General features: G+C 42.4%; 3 protein-coding genes across 3 annotated transcripts; 1 reads left to right on the top strand and 2 right to left on the bottom strand.

Annotated features, from left to right (window-relative positions):
• Positions 1-32: 32 nt before the first annotated feature.
• On the bottom strand, positions 33-5,113 carry LOC141838460 (phospholipid-transporting ATPase 1-like). The gene is made up of 7 exons (XM_074725945.1): positions 3,607-5,113; positions 3,212-3,521; positions 2,099-2,810; positions 1,892-2,015; positions 1,557-1,776; positions 563-1,021; positions 33-453 (listed from the first exon to the last, which is right to left on the bottom strand). Exons 1-7 carry the CDS (start codon positions 5,111-5,113, stop codon positions 240-242), a joined length of 3,546 nt encoding a protein of 1,181 aa, XP_074582046.1. The 3' UTR covers positions 33-239.
• A 3,221-nt stretch (positions 5,114-8,334) lies between these two features.
• Positions 8,335-10,170, bottom strand: LOC141838462 (pentatricopeptide repeat-containing protein At5g56310). Its single transcript, XM_074725948.1, has one exon. The coding sequence runs from the start codon at positions 10,168-10,170 to the stop codon at positions 8,515-8,517; it is 1,656 nt and encodes a 551-aa protein (XP_074582049.1). The 3' UTR covers positions 8,335-8,514.
• Positions 10,171-10,703: 533 nt separating this feature from the next.
• On the top strand, positions 10,704-15,389 carry LOC141838461 (leucine-rich repeat receptor protein kinase HPCA1-like). Its single transcript, XM_074725947.1, has 19 exons — positions 10,704-10,862; positions 10,965-11,082; positions 11,166-11,237; positions 11,318-11,392; positions 11,460-11,531; positions 11,600-11,761; positions 11,836-11,910; positions 11,993-12,064; positions 12,168-12,239; positions 12,315-12,380; positions 12,472-12,546; positions 12,641-12,712; positions 12,785-12,919; positions 12,991-13,415; positions 13,505-13,636; positions 13,728-13,867; positions 13,950-14,169; positions 14,234-14,469; positions 14,547-15,389. Exons 1-19 carry the CDS (start codon positions 10,787-10,789, stop codon positions 15,048-15,050), a joined length of 2,799 nt encoding a protein of 932 aa, XP_074582048.1. The 5' UTR covers positions 10,704-10,786; the 3' UTR covers positions 15,051-15,389.
• Positions 15,390-15,568: the final 179 nt, after the last annotated feature.

Genomic DNA, 15,568 nt, shown 5'->3' with positions numbered 1-15,568 from the left:
GCAAAAAATTATAGAAACAGAGTGCTCTGTTTTTACATTTATCACGAGAACTCACAAGAAAAGGGAAAGCCTCCCTCTTGGGGTGTCTTAGTACATGGTTTGTTTTGTACCCTACAATGCTATTTAATTTACTCTCTTTTTTAAAAGAATAAATAGTTATTACGGCTAAATGATATGGCTAGCTGAAAGAATAGACTAATACACAATAAAGAAAAGAAAACTAGAAGAAGGAAAACAAATCATAACTGGGGTAATGAGAATCTATTCATTTGAATTTCCGATGTTGTTGCTGCCATTCTCCAAAACTTGTCCATCTCTCTGGCAATTTGAACGTCACTTGGCATTAAGTACTCTATCAATCCCTTGGCTGAAAAATGGGGAAGCATCCCTGCTACTATGATGCCAAGTAAACACAACCAAAACAATCCAGTCCCCATTATCTTGAAGATCGCCCTGCCATGAAATTTAAGGCCAAGTTAAGCATTATGGATTCCTACAAGACTTCTTAAACTCGGAATATAATGAAATTGTACCAAATAGTATCCAATTGTAGAAGGCATACCAGTAACCAGGTAGCATCCACATGCAATCAATTATGATGACACAGATAGCTGTTGCGACAATGCAGCCCCATATAGTTGCGTGGGTGATCCAGTACCAGCGAAGCACATCCATAGCTAAGTGAGTGTTTACAAGAATAACGACGGCAAGGGTCCACAAATCACCGAGGCTGGATCCGTCAATGGTACTTTGTCTGTATACAAGATATGGGATATAGAATATGGCAACACTTTGCCAAACTGCATCCGTCATAGTGAGGATAAATAACTTTAGGTTGTATCTTTCACCCCTCTGACCTGCCCTGTAGAGCTGGGGATACTTCATCAGGGTCTTCCTGCTAAGATCCTTGTCGAGGATTCCAACGACTACCGTGGGAAGAGCAGTGTAGACTATGGAATATAAGGCACTGCTCCATTCTGTTATTGCAGTTGTTAAGCTATAAGCAGTGTATAGAACATACCTGTGTTCAACAGCCATCTGTTAGGGGTATACTATTACAGAATGAATGATGTACTGCAATATATTGTGACGAGGAGATAGTGATATCTACAACATACAAACACTAGCAACAACCCATTGCTTTTCTCAAAACAATTAAGGGTAAAAAAACATGATGCTGTTCATTCCCATACCTAGAAATAGGACAGGTATCAGGTCATTTAACTGAGATTTATTTTTTTTTCTCTTGCATTTTTCCATTTTGCCCTATATTTTTTGTAATGCTTGCTCATTTCAATCTTGGCGATCATTTTCCATGCTCAATTGCTGAAATAAAGTTCTTGCTTGGCAGCGGTGGAACAAACTGATTGAGCAATAAGAAATCTATCAAACTTTCAATGCACTTTAAAGGATACTTTTTCAATTTCCTTTTTATGGATATGATTGGACCTCATAGTTTAAACATTTTGCTACGATATCAAGTTAAAAGGTAAATTTTCAATGAGAAATAGAAAACAATTAATGATGACTCAGTAGAAATGCTGAGAAATGATTACCAGAATAAGATGAAAACGAGCACAGCATTTCTGTAGAAGTTGTACAGGATCATGTAGGCCATTCTCTGGTAATTCCAATGTCCATGGACCAACAAAAGGGGCACTAAGAATCTGAACTGTCCCATGGCAAAATCTGATGCCATAACAGCTTGTCTTCCCTCTTGGCCACTTATCCCAATACCAACATCAGCCATTTGGATCATAGAGACATCATTTGCACCTGAAATCACATATTTGTAAGTTTTCTATATAAAAAGTTGATATTAATTTAAGTTTTCTAAATTCTGATATCCAAATTATAGACAAAAAGAAACAGATACTCTGAAAAATGTTACCATCTCCTATTGCAAGGGTCATATCATCTGTTCGATTCTTTATAAGAGCAACTATTCCAGCCTTCTGCAACGGTGCCACGCGGCAGCATAGCACAACGTCACATACTGTAGCCACCTTAAACAGCTGCACGAGTGAGAATAAACATCCTTAATCCTACAAAAGCTTTGCAAAGAACTTTGACAGGTAGAAAGAAACGGGGCACTCACATCTTCTTCTAATTCTGTCTCCAAAATGTACACAAGGCTAGTACCATCAATGATAAGAGCCATTGTAACTCTAGTAGATCCTATGTCTGTTAATATATTTTCAGAAGGATCGGGTGATATTGCTGCAGACTTTCTGTACATAGCAACTGCATCTTGTAGACTTTTTCTACAAGATTCTCTGGATCTACTGTTTATCACAATCTGAGTCATTTCACTCGTTAGGAGTTTGCAAGAAAATCCAATGGAAATGGCAGTTTCTTGCTTATCCCCTGTCAAAACCCAGACTTTGATGCCTGCTTGTCTCATAGATGCTATGGCTTCTGGTACACCTTCTTGCAGTTTATCCTCAATCCCAGAAGCTCCCAATATGAGGAGACCTTTTTCAATATTAGAAGCAATAGCTCGTAGTAGTTTTCCTCTACCCATTAATGATGTGCTTGCATTCTCATAGGCAGACTGCCATTCTTCAAATTCTTTCCTACTTAATTCACGCATGCCCACAACGAGTGTCCTCAGCCCCAAAGATGAATATGCATGAAGGTTTGCTTTAGTTGTATCAATCATGCACAAATCTACCTTATTCTGGATAACCTCAAACATAGAATTGTCTGCACCTTTCACATACAGCTTTATTGCCTTGTCAGGACAGCATACTATAACTGACATCCTCTTCCTATCACTATCAAACTGGTGAAGGCCCAAAACATCATATCTGCATTCCCATTATCAAAAGTTTAAAGGTATTTTCAGAAAGATAATAAGTAATCAGTATTTGAAAAGTCATTAGCATCTAAGACGACTACTTGTCTTGCTGTTTTATCAGCCATTACAGAAAGCAAGATTGCATCTAGTTAGGACAAAAAGAACAGGAACAACAGAACAGAAAAGGAAGCAAGCAATAACACGGGAAGATTTCATCATATCTAGAACTGAAACCCTATACTAGTATTATTTTTTTTTTTCTTTTTTGAATTTTACCACACTAAGTGATATCCAATATGCACAAGATCAGTGGTAAACATAGGTAAATTCATCATTAGTTGGACATAGTAATATCCAAATTTGCTTAGATTAGCAATTCATACACAGACATAAAAAGTGGTAGAAAAGTACCTTTGTCTGTTCCCAAGGACATCAATGATTATGTGGCCAGATGTGCGCTCAATAAGCACAAACCCATAAGAAGCAGCTGCATAAACAAGTGCCTGTTCATCAGGAGATTCACCTTGATAATCAATCAACTTCTGTTTAGGGTCTGATGTATCCACAACCAATGGAACAATAGTATTGCAGCATGCCAGAGCAAGGAAGAACTCTCTAGCTTGCTTTCCTTGCTCACTATCTCCTTTAGTTCTCAGTAACCTAACTAATTCAGGATCTGTCTTAACTGACATCTTTGGCTTCAAAATCTGCTTGCCAGCAGCTACCAAAAAAAGACACTTAGATTGTAGCAGTCGCATGGTAGCATGAACTCACAAATTCATAAGTGATGAAAATAGTTGTCCTACCTACGATACAATGTTCTTCACCATTCCCACGAAAAGAAGTCCCACCACTGTAATCTACCCCCCGAATGCTGGCGCATTGGAACTCCATCTTGTTTTCTGTCAAAGTACCAGTCTTGTCTGAGAACACATACTTGATCTGCCCAAGGTCCTCATTTATGTTCAGAGCTCTACACTGAAACCTAGAATTTGAACTCTCATCATACAAATTGGCATCGCGGATCATGAAATAGGCCTGCCCAAGCCTGACGAATTCCATGGATATGTAGAGCGAAATTGGAATCATCACCTGGAATACAATCACTGACATCAGGAAAGTAAAGAAGACTTGCATGCCAAGCCCATAGTAGTTGTAATTCTTGTCCTTGTCATCCATATCGGAATAATTCCTCTTCCTAAAGAATTGAGCCAGCTCCAAATCTTCAGAATGGTTGCCCAGCCAAATCCCGTTGCAAATGGCCACCACCAGGCACAGTGCAATTAAGACGGCAGAGAGCAGCAGAGTCTCCCTGTTCATTTGGGTCTCCAGCTTGCTACGCTTCGAGGACGCCCCAGAGCTATTAAGCATGACCTTGGTCTCGCTTCCGGTGTACACAGCGACACCGATCACCCAAGCCGTGTTCTTAAGCTCACACCCGCGGAGGATAATGTTGGCTGGGCCGAGCGATACCCGCTTGCCGTCGACCTCCATGTTGCCGAGGAACCCGTAGATGTTACGGTTGGGCTGCTCGCAGCGGATGAAGCCGGCAGGGTCGATCGGGTGGTCTTCGCCGGGGGAACGGGTCATGGTCTCTTTCTTGGCGTAACGGGTCTTAAGGTTGGACTCACCGTCGAGGTTGATCGTCTGGACGTAGGCGACACCGGTGGGATCGCTGGTGGCGAGGAGGACCATGTCACAGGGGATGCTCTCGTTGGCGAGTACCTTGATGACCTCGCCGACGCGGACCTCCTTCCATCGCTTGGAGAAGAATCGGCCGGAGTGAGGGTCGCATACGGAAGCGGCGCGGTTATTCTCAATGCGGTCGGATCGGTGGCGGCGCCAGTCCTCGTACGCGTCCTTGACGGCGGTGACGAGGAGGACGAAAGCGAGGGGGAGGGCGGAGGCGCCGCGTCCGAAGACTGCGATCTGGGGGAGCTGGTTGAGGACGGCAATGACGAGAAAGTAAACATAGGCAAGGCGGCGGAACTGTTCGAAGATGTTCCGGGGGAGGAAAGTGATGGGGGAGTACTTGGCGGTGCGGATGGAGTTGCGGGGCAGTTCAAATCGTGGATCGGAGAGGCCCGGATCCCCGAGGAAGACGAGGCGGGAGTCGGAGTCGGCGAGCTCGCTCTGCGAGGCAGCGAGGCGCTCAGTGTCGGCGCCGGAGGGGTGGCGGACGTGAGAATGGTTGGGGAAGCCGTCGCGCGAGGCGGCGGCGGAGGAGTTTCGCCGGTGGTGGCGGTAGGAAGGGGGAAGAGGCGCCTCTCCCTCTCCCTCTTCTGAAGTGGCGGCAAGGCCTTCCCCAGCCATTCTCGCTCCTGCCCTTTCTCTTCCCTTTCGATTCAACTACTTTTTAGGGCGAGATCGGAACAGCTAGCGAAAAGTATTTAACCCTTCGATCGATGGAAGCAGGAGGAAGACGACGATGACGACGACGACATCGTCTCCAGAAGAGGAAGGTCTACGGCCAAATGAATTTTTTAAAGATTAATTTATTTTTATCTAATTCAGGGTAATTTGGCACTTCAATTCCGAGTGTAATTTGGCAGTAAGCAAAGTATTTTTAAAATATCTAAAAGTTAACTCTTTAATAAATTCTAAAGTAAAATATATTATTTAGGCATCCAGAAAAATTAATTGCCTTAATTTTTAGAAAGTCAGAGAAGGCAAGATTTTAAAATGGAGAAATTATTAGCAACAAAAAAATCAAAATTTAAATCTGACGTATAAATTGTGAAAACAAATATATTTTTTTAAATGATTTAATATGAGTTATTATTGCAACATAAAGGCCATCGTCTTCGCTGATCGCCAGGCTCAGGCTCTTCACTGGCAGGAGGACAGACAATGCAGTCCCGAAACGTTTGGCATGTCATCGTTGGCAGAACAAGTACTCCTCCAATGATCTCCTGAACAGTAACGTGTTTTCTTCGAACCCTAGTTTCCTTGTCTCTCTTAATATCCACATTTAAAACTGATCAGTATTGCTCTGGCTCTGGCTCTGGCAGCTCCATTAGCTTTGCTTTTAGCCTGCTGCTCAGCAAACGAAGAAGGGATCATCAGCTGGACAGTGGTTGTTCTTCATCGATTTCCTGTGTGTAGGAGGAACAATCAATGTTCATAAATTAACAAAGAGAAAGAGAGAGATTTACTAAACTGATAAGAAAGATGAGGAATGGGAAGAACACGTCTGCTTCGACGATGATGCTGTTTGAAATCTTTATTTATGCACTGCTGGTCCTTGTGTCTGTTGTTGAGCATAATTCATTTGTTCAACTCTTCAGACTCAGTCATCCTCTTCATTTACATTCTATTCAAAGAGACTGATCGACTAAAAAGGCAAAGGAAAACCAGGCGATTGAAATACAAAATCGAACACGAACTGCAGCAGATATATAGTGTGTGCCATACGATGTATGAAAGCTCCAAAAGAACTTGGCAATGCAGAAAGGTCATCAAAGGTTTAACATGAGGAGCAGGAAGACACATGTAGCCAAAGATAGCTTGCCGACTCTGTTTTCTTATCAGAATTACTTTCAGATATGAATGATCGCAGGCTCTAATTAAGAGCTAAACGTCGGCAAGTCATCCTTGGCTGCAGGCGTACTTCCTGAATCCCCAGTGCTAAGCCATAGATGAGATGAACAAATATATCAGAGATCGTAGCCTATGAAGAATGGAGCTGGAGCAAGAGGACTGAGTTCTATGGTGCTTATATATGGAGCCAGAGGTTAGCATGCGTCATTTTCTATCTGCTCAAGAAAATAATAATAATATTAATCAACAGCTTCATTATATAAAGATAGTACCTGAATTCCCTGAAATTGCAGATTGCTCCATGACTAAACTCCAGAACCATCTTCCATCAACTCCTTAATTCAGTCAGCGAGCAGCCAATGCACAAGATTAGCATCGTTTTCAAAGGATATGATGCATTCTTTTCTATGATAAACATAGAGGAGAGACAGATGTCGGCAGAATCACGCTGTGAGAGATTGAAAAGAAAAAGCATATCGATAAAAGATCTAGGGACAAGAGCTCCTGTCGAGGCGGCTAATAGTTAACAGTAGTAGCTTAGTCGACTTGATTCCCCTCTTCTGTAGTTAAGTTCGACTTGACTGTGGGTATGACAAAAGAGTATAAAATATAACAATTCTTTTGCCTTCCCAGGTGTCATTTTCTCCCAGTATATCATCCATTTGAATGCTGATGGCAGTGGTTAAGGCAAGTACAGCTGCCGTCAGGGCCTTGTTTGGGGTCCAATCAATGCTCACTTCATGATCCAGGACAAACACTAAGAGCACCTTAGTGGAATGGCGTCAAGTGGGCTCTCATGGTTGGAACTGGAGGTTCATGTTTCTAAGAACAATCTTGCTTTTATTGATTTAGCACCAAAAAGGACAGGGGAAAAGGAGGGCAGTTCATCTGGGAAATGGCAATGGCAAAGCACATGGGCATCACTGCTGCAAGTATACTGAGAGGGGACAATGAACAAAGTTAGGTTGGGTGTAATAATTAGAACCACATATTTTTCACAGTAAAAAAAAAGAAAGTGAAAATGTGTCTGGTTAGCTCAAAAGATTAAGAGAACTAAAGTGAATAAAACAATTCGACCTAATATCTTAATGAATAAGTAACTTATAAGAAGATTATCTTGGCTGGACAATCTTTCAGTTCATGTTCAGGAAATAGCAGTTCTAGCATGGTTGCTAGTGAGATTTAAGAACTATATTACCAATAGAACTCTAAATTAATTCATGCTAAATCAACTAAGTTGGAGTAATTAGAAGCTAACAAAAATAATACAAGGATAGAAATATAGAGGAAATGAAAGATTCTCACAAATGTTGGGCCCAAATAATAAGTCTTTCAGTATTAGCACTAGGGAAATTATTGCATTGATAAAAAGTGGCATTGGAAGGATGCAGATCCTGCTTCATGTTGAATGCCTACGAATCGTTTTCCATCAATTAGTGGCCATTTCCTTTGGTGCTCCCTGCCAACTAATAAATGGTTCCTGCCCACCATCCAGACAATAATAAATCTAGCTAGTTTGTATGGAACTAAGAACAGGACCTATGTATCAAAATAGAAGTGATGACTCGTGAACCCATGGATCAATGCTGCACTTCATTTGCAAGCTGGAAAAAAGAGAAATATGTATGCATTCTTCTAGATAATGTACTGGATAACAGATGAACAGAAGATGTAACATAAGGGTTTCTCCACATAAACTACTACAATTCTTGCAGAATGAATCACTAGTGATGCGAATTGGAATGCTCTTCTGCATTGCAGGATGATGTAGTTGGGGGGAAAAAGGAAAAATTGTCATGAAATCCTGATTAAAAGGAGAGCTGCAATTCCTGTTAGTTCAGTGAAGATTTACAAAACTCCAGGTAGATCCATGGAGAAGCTGGGAACATCAATGGCTTCACTTGCCCAATTTCAAAGGTGTTGTCATAGATGTACTTAGCATGTAAGCTTACAACAATTCTCAGCAAACGTGATTTTGACTGTTCCTCTGCAAAAGATTTCAATCCTTTCCTTTTTTTTATATAAGTTGATAAGGTGGCATAAATTTAGATCATGTGCACTATTAATTAAGGCAGTAGCTACTCCTTGGAGATGTATCACAAATTTTTGACCCTACAGCCTTCTCAATCATTTTCATTTAGGAATTTCACTGACATAGTAAAACAGCTAAAACTTTACTCTTCTTGGACATCCAAACCTGCACCAAGCTTTGGGACATAACCAATCGACTTCAAGTGTTTAGTCATGCAGTGAAGAAGTTCATAAATCCTGTCAAAGTGAGGATGCGATCCATCTCTTGATGTAAACTCATGGACTGCTCCATTTATTTCCACAGAACTGGCTCCTGGCATGCTCATCACTCCCCTATCTTTCATCATCTTCCTCAGCTTAGCAACATCATCCCACTTCTCATGCGCTGCATAAATATTAGATAAAAGTATATAGTTTCCGCTGTTGTGTGGCTCAATTTCAATGAGATTCCTTAAAGCAAGTTCTCCGAGCTCAGCATCATCATGGCTTCTAGCGGCAGAAAGAAGAGCTCCCCAGATTGCTGCATTTGGTTCAAAAGGCATATCTCTAACTAGATTTCTCGCCTCTTTTAAGAGACCTGCCCGGCCAAGAAGGTCAATCATACAACCGTAGTGCTGAATTCTTGGTTCAATCCTGAACTCAGAATTCATGCGGTTGAAAAGCCACCTCCCTAGATCTGTCAGTCCGATATGGCTACACGCAGATAGGACAGCAAGGAAAGTCACGTCATTGGGCTGGACATGTTCTCTTTCCATCCTCGTAAACATATTCAGAGCTTCTGAGCCAAGCCCATGGAAAGCAAACCCTGCTATCATTGTAGTCCAAGTGACCACACTCTTCCTCTTCACGCTCTCAAATACCTCCAATGCTTTGGTAATGCTTCCAGATTTAGCATACATATCGATCAAGGCATTCATCAAAGGAGTAGTTTTGTGCAACCCTTGCTTGTCTATAGAACTATGTATCCACTCCCCCAATTCCAGAGCACCTAAATTGGCACAAGCCGAGAGCACGGCCAACAATGCAACCTCATCAGGCCGAATACCGTCTTCTTGCTGCATTCTTCGAAACAGGGCGATGGCCTCATCTGAGCGGTTTGAATTAGCAAAGCCAACAACCACTGTCGTCCAGGACACCACATTTCTTTCCGTCATCCGTTCAAACAGATCATGAGCAGTGCCAACATCCCCAACTTTGACATAGCCGGCAATCATCGCGTTCCAGGACACCACGTCCTTGTTCGGAATTCCATCGAACAGCTTACGCGCATCGTTCACGCCGCCGCAGTAGGAGTACATGACGACGAGAGCGGTTGAGACATGGACGTCGGCCTCGAGGCCAAACCGAACAATCTGCCCGTGGACTTGGAGGCCCAGCTGGAGCATGTTCAAGTGGACGACGGCTTTGAGGGCGAAGGGGAATGAGTAGGTGTCGGGCCGCAAACCGGCGCTTTGAATCCTCGAGAAGTGATCGAAGGCGAGATGCGCGGAGTCGGTCTGGCAGAGGCATCGGATGATGGAGTTGTGGAGGTAGACGTCGGGGCGGGGCGCGTGGCGGAAGACGAGGAGCGCGTAGCCGCGGAAGCCTAGGGCGGAGCAGGCTCGGAGGAAGTGGTGGAGGAGGAGATTGTCGGAGTGGAGGGCGCGGGTGACGAGGAAGGCGTGGACCTGGGCGAGGTGGCCCAAGGTGAAGCACCGAGCGAGAAGGGAGAGGAGGTGAGGGAGAGGCGTCGAAGGAGGCGCGCGGGCAGCGGTGGCGGAGGACAAGCGCCGCAGCGAGTCGAACCGGCCGAAGCGCATAGCATTTGAATTCCCAGCAGCGCGAATTGGATTGCGGATTTATTTCTATATTCTCAAAATCCAATTGGATTAAACGCACATAACAGATCAGAAGTTGAAGTCAAACAGAGGACCGGATCTAGATCAGATTCTGCAATTGAAAAGTCAACGCGACAATAAAACAATTTCCACAAAAAGAAAAAGAAAAAAAACGGCACCAAATCTGAACGCGACACTCAGGGCAGATAAGATTAAAATCAACTGCCACGACTGGGTCAGTACCTCAAGGTTGATTTTGCTGCTCTTGCAATGGATTAAAAGATTTAGCAAATGAATCATCATGTTTTTTTTTTAAATACCCGATTTGCTTGGCCACCATCTTTTACAAATCCACGCAAAGCTGTTGACTTCTTCAGAGAGGCTGTTTTCAACATTAAGACTGAGGAAAAAATCTTCACCTTCCAACCACCTGGTGTTGACAAGTTTCGCAGCAGCAGTTTGCCTCTTAAATTGGCATTCCTTCTATGATATTTGCGATCTCAGATAATTCTGGAACTAGAAGGCAAAAGATCTTGATAAACTGTTGCTGCCTACTGATATCCTCCTCAAAGGGCTCCTTTTGGTTGCAGGCTAGCTGATGAAAGGGTTTGTGTTGTTTCTGGTTTGCTTTTCGTGTTTTCGACATGGATTCAGCAGCACAGACCCAAGAGATGGTAATCATTTGCCTTTCAAACTGTTTGGATTTCATTTTCCTATGATTCTTTTAGAAGTTGTATACTTAATTTAAGGTTTATTGACTGTTACTACATGGACAGTTTCTGCTCTCAACTCTGTGTCTAACCAATGGAGGAATACACCTCCAAGCTGGAAGAATCCGGATCCCTGCGATCAATGGGAAGGAGTCAACTGCAGTAATTCGAGGGTGATAGAACTGTGAGTTTCCCTTGCCACCTGATGAATTCTTCACTTGTTGATTACATCTTCATCTTGATCAATATCAATCTGAATGACTACAGGAAACCATTCAACATGGATATTAAGGGCAGTTTGAGCAGTGACATAGGAAACCTTAGTGAATTGCAAGAATTGTAAGCGTCTTATAGGAGTCTTACAATCACTGAGCAATTGGAGATTTAGAATATGACTGTTTTGATATCTGTGAATGTAGGGATCTTTCCTACAATCCTAATCTTGAAGGTCCACTTCCAACAAGCATTGGCAACTTGAAACAACTTAGAATTTTGTAAGTATTTCCTTCATATCTATAGTGATATTTATCATGACCTTATGCTGCCTTCGTTATCTCTCAGGAGATTGATTAACTGTAAGTTCAGTGGTGTTATTCCTGATGAAGTGGGTACTCTACCTAATCTCCAAATCTTGTAAGTAGTGGTGGTTTTTGTAATAGGAATGAGTTTCTATAGATAATGAATTTAAACTTTTGAACCAGATCTCTGAATAAAAATCAGTTTGTTGGTCCAATACCACCAAGTCTCGGTCAGCTATCGAATCTCACATGGCTGGACTTGGCAGAGAACAGATTGAACGGAACTATTCCTACTGCAGAAAATGAAGCTCCAGGACTAGACCTGCTTGTCAAAACTCTACATTTGTAAGTCATTTTCCTTTGTGGGCTTCAGTCATAGTCGAGTAGAGTGATTGATTCATCTTCTATATGTTCCACAGCCATTTGAACAAGAATGAGTTATCAGGCAACATTCCAAGTGGGTTTTTCAGTTCTAACTTGGTGGCTATACATATGTAAGCATCAACGTTGCACAGCTTGGCTTTGTGTTGGCTCCATAGTTTTTTTTTCGATATCATAACTTCTGTTTGCATACAGACTTCTTGACCACAACAATCTTTCTGGGGGCATTCCAGAGTCAATAGGCCTTGTCAAGACACTTGAAGTCCTGTGAGTATTCACTGACCAATAACCTTTTGATCTTTGTTCTTTCAGTCAGTCACCATTTTCGATTGTTCATGCTTGATCGATATAATTTTGTTTCTGTTTTCAGTCGTCTAGACAACAATTCGCTGAATGGAATTGTTCCTACCAGTATAAGCAACCTCACAAACCTCCACGTCCTGTAAGTTGCTGATAAAGTTAACACTGTTGACTGTTCATCTCTCTGTTGAACACAATTTACATTCATGGATTTCAGAAACTTAGCCAATAACAAACTACAACAGATGCCAAATCTAACTGGAATGCAAGAGCTCTACTCTTTGTAAGAATGTCTCCTTCCTTTAGCAAAGCATTTACTCACATGTCTTTCAATCACGTAAAATTTGGCACCATGCTTACTTGATGCTACTCAGGGATTTAAGCAACAACTCATTTGATTCATCTGAAGCTCCGGCATGGTTTTCAGATTTACAAAATCTAAGAACTTTGTAAGTTCAGTGCCTGCTGAAACCTTTAGTTTCTCATATTTTTAAATAGCTGACATGCTGATCCAAGATCTCTACTTGTTTCTGACTGTGTTAGAATTGTGGAGTCCGGGAATCTTCATGGTGAAATACCAGAAACACTCTTCGCCTATCCATACTTACAAGAAGTGTAAGATTCTAGGAACCCATTGAAAGAAATGTTCATTAAGGAAACCAATCTCTTTGTTGTGATCAATTACAGGAGGCTTAACAACAACCAATTCAACGGCACTCTCAACATGGGAAGCAATACTGGTCAGAATTTGTCGATGGTGAATTTTCAGAACAATAATTTTACATCGGTGACACTCTCTACCAGCTACAATAATACGATAATGTGAGCACATAAGATCAACTTCGTCTTACTTCTTAAAGGCTTTATCTGAGATCCTTTTTCCATGCCTACAGACTCGAGGGAAATCCGGTTTGCAGCAATCCTCGTCTGGAGACCACAGAGTATTGTAATCAGCAACAAGATGGAAATCGAGTACCTGATTCCACTGGTAGATGCTCACGCCCATATGAAGGAATGCTGCTGTGCAGAGCACCTTCCTTCAGTGGAAATGACATACCAGGCAATCTTCCATCGATGAGAGACAGAATGACTGCAAGGCTCAGTGGAATTCCAGTTACCTATCAAATACCAGGTTTCTCATTTGACGAGGACAATTATCTGCGAGTAGAGTTGCAGATTTGCTCTTCAGAGGCTAGATACTTCACCAGGAATGAAACATTGCACTGGTTTGATTTTACCAGCCAGAATCTGAACCTCGATAGAAGAATCTATGGACCTTGTTATTTCGACCCTCAGATTTATGATTATGGAAACAAGGGTATAGAAGAATCTAATTTGCAGTTGGTTCTCTAATTATGTTGACATACTTTAGAAAACTGATCATCAGCACATATGTTGTTCATGCAGTGAATCGAGGCTTGATCATCGGCATTGCAGTTGGTGGTGCTGCTGCTCTTCTCGTCATCGCAGGGTTGTCAACTTATGCCTTGTGGCAGAAGAAGCGAGCTCGAAAGGCCATCATCCTGGCCAATCCTTTTGGTATGCATGCGATCCCAAGGAAAATTCTCACTATATACCTGCTTTCCTTCAAGCTAATTCATGTAAATGTTTTTTCTCTCCTTGTTCGCAGCCACGTGGGGATCAAACGGGGAAGAAGATGGAGACGCGCCGCAGATAAAACTAGCAAGATACTTTTCTTTGGATGATCTGAGGAAACTCACCAATGGTTTCTCGGAAGATAATGCAATTGGGTCAGGGGGCTACGGACAGGTAATAAAACAAACACATGGTGCTCTCATTACATGTCAACTTTCAGATAGATTTCGACTTCATTTATCGCCCCTCTCTTCAGGTCTACAAAGGAATGCTTTCAGATGGGCAGCTTGTTGCCATTAAGAGATCACGTAAAGGCTCCATGCAAGGCGGACTCGAGTTCAAGACAGAGATCGAGATGCTCTCCAGAGTGCACCATAAGAACCTGGTGGACCTTGTAGGCTTTTGCTTTGAGAAGGGCGAACGGACGCTGGTATACGAGTACATACCTAATGGAACCCTAACCGAGAACTTATCAGGTACGCACAATCTTCGACATCGAGTGATGAATCAGTAGTGACATTCAGCCTTTCTGAACTCCAGGGAAGAGAGGACTGCAACTGGACTGGAAAAAGAGACTGAGCATAGCTTTAGATTCAGCAAGGGGACTCGCTTATCTCCACGAGCTCGCTAAACCTACGATAATTCACAGAGACGTGAAGTCGAGCAACATCCTTCTAGACGAAAATTTCACTGCCAAAGTTGCAGATTTCGGTCTCTCGATGTTAGTGCTGGACGCTGAACGCGATCATGTTTCCACCGGCGTGAAGGGAACGCTGGTAGACCTCTGACTCACAGAGATTAATTTCTTGCTCGAATTACTTGTTCATCATTCTCATTGATCGTTAATTCACAGGGTTACCTTGATCCTGAGTACTTCATGACCCAGCAACTGACTGCAAAGAGTGATGTCTATAGTTTTGGAGTGGTATTGCTGGAGCTGATCACTGGCAGACTGCCAATAGTGGAGGGCAAGTATGTTGTTCGCGAAGTCCGAATGGCTCTGGATGTTCAGGAAGAGGTATTCTATGGCCTAAGGGACATAATCGATCCGGCATTGCTTCAGAATACCAGATATCTTGTCGGATTCAAGAGGTTTGTAGGAGTTGCTTTGCTATGCCTCGAAGAATCATCGGCGAGTCGCCCGACGATGAACGATGTCGCGAAGGAGATCGAGATCATACTGAAAGAGTGTGAACCAAAGCCAAAGGAGAACTACTCGACTTCAGCTCTACCTGCTGCCTATTTTGGCATTGCAAGGGACGGTCCTAATCCAACTTCCGATGACTTCGCCGGCGGCAGTGGACTAAATAGTGGCGCTGGCTACGACGGCGACGAATACTTGCTATCGGCTCGATAGTGATCCAGAGCATGTTGCTTGTGCCACCACTAAATTAAAGTAGTGCAATATCAACAACTACAAAACATTCGAAGGATTAGTGATGTCGTATATATATCGAGCTAGTTCCTTCTATAATTGTACACTATCATTTATTGCTTTGCTTGATGCCATTTGCTAGTTTTGTACATGTTTTTGTGTCTCGTTCATAATTATGGATGTATATAGATGTTGACTGTCTTATCCTAAGTGGTAAGTATAAAGATATGTATTGTTTGAGGTTTCGGATTCGAGTTTTCTTAATATGTAATTGTTGACTGAGGTGTTGTTTCAACAATAGATTTTTATCAATATAATGGTACCATGCCTTAAAAAAACTCCCTTAGGGAATTTTTTGATATGAGGTCGTTTTGACGGTAGGACAGATCATTATAAAAAATTTATCCAATACGATTTTGATAGCCCCTGTAACATAGCTGAGTTGATTACAACAGAGCAGACTTATAGAAGAGGACAAGAGTTCGAATCTTGACGAAATC

Source organism: Curcuma longa, chromosome 11 (genome assembly GCF_044706935.1).
Source record: "Curcuma longa cultivar G26 ecotype Majalengka, Jawa Barat chromosome 11, ITB_CL_G26_1.1, whole genome shotgun sequence".
Lineage (NCBI taxonomy): Eukaryota > Viridiplantae > Streptophyta > Magnoliopsida > Zingiberales > Zingiberaceae > Curcuma > Curcuma longa.
This window is presented reverse-complemented; position numbering and strand designations above follow the sequence as displayed.

Coding starts and splice junctions, on each gene's coding strand:
- LOC141838460 (XM_074725945.1), bottom strand. CDS start 5,113: ATGGCTGGGGAAGGCCTTGCCGCCACTTCAGAAGAGGGAGAGGGAGAG. Junction 2,016..2,098: donor AGACAGAATTAGAAGAAGAT/GTGAGTGCCCCG, acceptor TCACTCGTGCAG/CTGTTTAAGGTGGCTACAGT. Junction 1,022..1,556: donor CTCGTTTTCATCTTATTCTG/GTAATCATTTCT, acceptor TGTTGAACACAG/GTATGTTCTATACACTGCTT.
- LOC141838461 (XM_074725947.1), top strand. CDS start 10,787: ATGAAAGGGTTTGTGTTGTTTCTGGTTTGCTTTTCGTGTTTTCGACAT. Junction 11,762..11,835: donor CTTGTCAAAACTCTACATTT/GTAAGTCATTTT, acceptor TATGTTCCACAG/CCATTTGAACAAGAATGAGT. Junction 12,547..12,640: donor TTACAAAATCTAAGAACTTT/GTAAGTTCAGTG, acceptor TGACTGTGTTAG/AATTGTGGAGTCCGGGAATC.
- LOC141838462 (XM_074725948.1), bottom strand. CDS start 10,170: ATGCGCTTCGGCCGGTTCGACTCGCTGCGGCGCTTGTCCTCCGCCACC.